Raw genomic sequence first — 2,191 nt, 5'->3', positions numbered from 1 at the left:
TCCAGTTTACATTCTGTGAAGTGCTAAAGAGGTACCTGGAACTGTACTTGTTCCTGTTGGACAGTTGTGACCAGTGTTAAAGGGGTTGTCCAGCCTAGAAAACCTATTTAAGGTGGAATTACACGAAAAGAGGAGCATCCAATTATGTGTTCCTTGCTGACAGTCGGCTGCTCGTTCAGTGGAGGTGAAGAGCAGCATTTACATGCAGCGATCACCTCCACAAAATAAGAACGAGCGTCCTCATACAGCTGAATCGTTTCTAGACTACATGATCTGCTGCCCAGAAATTATAATTTACTTGCTAGCACTAATGACATTTTCACCCGATGAACGAGCATTTCACTTGTTCATCGGGTGATCAGTGGGACCTATAGATGGGCAGATTGTTTTTTTTATTTATTAAACTTTTTTGAGAATGAGCGTGAGCAGGAACATTCATACCCGATAATCAGCCCAAATATCGGCACTTGCAAATCCACCATCACTGTTAAGGACCTTTATCTAATAGCCTGAGCAGAGAATGGCTATAAAGAGCATCTGTTGCTGTTGAGGATCAGGCCTATCCAAATTGCATGGTTTCTTCACAGACAATAGCTAATTTATTTTGGGGTTTCAGCAGTAGGACAACCTGTGATCAGTTTATTCTCAGTCGACTCTTCTAACATTAGATCCAAAACTGTTTCTTGTAATATTGTTTGTTGACTCTGAGATTGTTTGAATACTGTCTTGGTGGATTTCTATATCTTTAGGAAAAATGTCTAATACTTATGTACTTTTTGTATTTCAACAGATGTATCAGGACACTTGCAGTTCCCTTGAATTAATATCTCCCAATTCTCTTGAGTAGATGGGTTCACCAGTCAAACTTTGCATCTCCTGGAACTGACATCTGTTTCCCTCTACATGGCCGTATATTTGGTCTCCGTGTTCGTCCTACTGACCCAGTGTCAGGCGGTTCCCTTTGACTACCTATCTCCTACCAATAGCTCCCTTACAGAGGGTCTTCAGATGGAAGTGGGGGAAAACAATAACACAAGTGAACAATTCTTATTCTCTACTCAGCCTCCAGGTACAACTCGTCGAACACCACAGACTATCATTATTGGAGTACGGAAAGGTGGGACCAGAGCTTTGCTAGAGATGTTGGACATTCACCCCAACATTGCAGTGGCTGCAACTGAAGTACATTTCTTCGACTGGGATGAGAATTACATCAAAGGGATTGAGTGGTACAGGAGTCTTATGCCATACTCATTTGAAAATCAAATTACTATTGAGAAAACGCCAGGCTATTTCACATCTCTGCAGGCACCGGAAAGGATTCATAGCATGAACAGCTCAATTAAATTGCTTCTCATTTTGAGAGATCCAACCGAGAGGGTCATATCGGATTATACCCAAGTATACTACAACAGGCTTGAGAATCACAAGCCTGTACAACCCTTTGAGGGCATGGTGATTAAAAATGGTGCACTTAATACCAAATATAAGGCAATCCAAAGGAGCTTGTATGACGTACATATGGAGAGATGGCTGAAATACTTTAATTTGAATCAGATTCATATAGTGGATGGTAATACTTTAATAAAAAAGCCTCTGACCGAACTGCAGAAGGTAGAAACGTTCCTCAACCTCCCTCCTAGAATTGTGTCTTCAAATTTCTACTTTAACCAAACCAAGGGATTCTACTGCATTCGAAGTGATGGGAGAGAGAGGTGTTTACATGAGTCCAAAGGGCGCCCCCACCCAGTAGTAAATGAAACTGTCCTGGAGCAACTTTACAATCACTTCAGAGAACACAATCACCGGTTCTACCAAATGGTTAATCAGTCTTTTGACTGGCACTAACACTATGGATTATGTTAAGAAAAAGACTCTCGAGAAAATGCTAAACTGTGAATATCTACAGCAACAATATGTTTTTAAAACATTTCGTGGAGGAAACACTTAACGGGATGTAAAGTATAATCCCAAGTTCTTTGTAGTCAATGAGGTCATAATGCAGACATCTACATTGGATATCATTTTGTTTACAGCAAATATGGGACTCTAAGTGATCTCTTTTCCATGTTGTACATACAGATCTATGAATGCACCGTTCTGATATATATTTTTTTGTTTCTATATGTGTGTAGATACCTATATAGGCCTTGTGCAGTAGAAATTGTTTGCAAAACTTTGATAAATTACT

The 2,191-nt window shown here is 40.0% G+C and overlaps 1 protein-coding gene across 1 annotated transcript; it reads left to right on the top strand.

Annotated features, from left to right (window-relative positions):
* The first annotated feature begins 903 nt into the window (after positions 1–903).
* On the top strand, positions 904–1,848 carry LOC122942540 (heparan sulfate glucosamine 3-O-sulfotransferase 1-like). The gene has a single exon (XM_044300190.1). It carries the CDS (start codon positions 904–906, stop codon positions 1,846–1,848), a length of 945 nt encoding a protein of 314 aa, XP_044156125.1.
* The last annotated feature ends 343 nt before the right edge of the window (positions 1,849–2,191 follow it).

This window comes from Bufo gargarizans, chromosome 6 (assembly GCF_014858855.1).
Source record: "Bufo gargarizans isolate SCDJY-AF-19 chromosome 6, ASM1485885v1, whole genome shotgun sequence".
NCBI classification, from domain to species: domain Eukaryota; kingdom Metazoa; phylum Chordata; class Amphibia; order Anura; family Bufonidae; genus Bufo; species Bufo gargarizans.
Note: the sequence above shows the minus strand (reverse complement) of the source record. Positions and strands in the feature narration are given on the sequence as shown.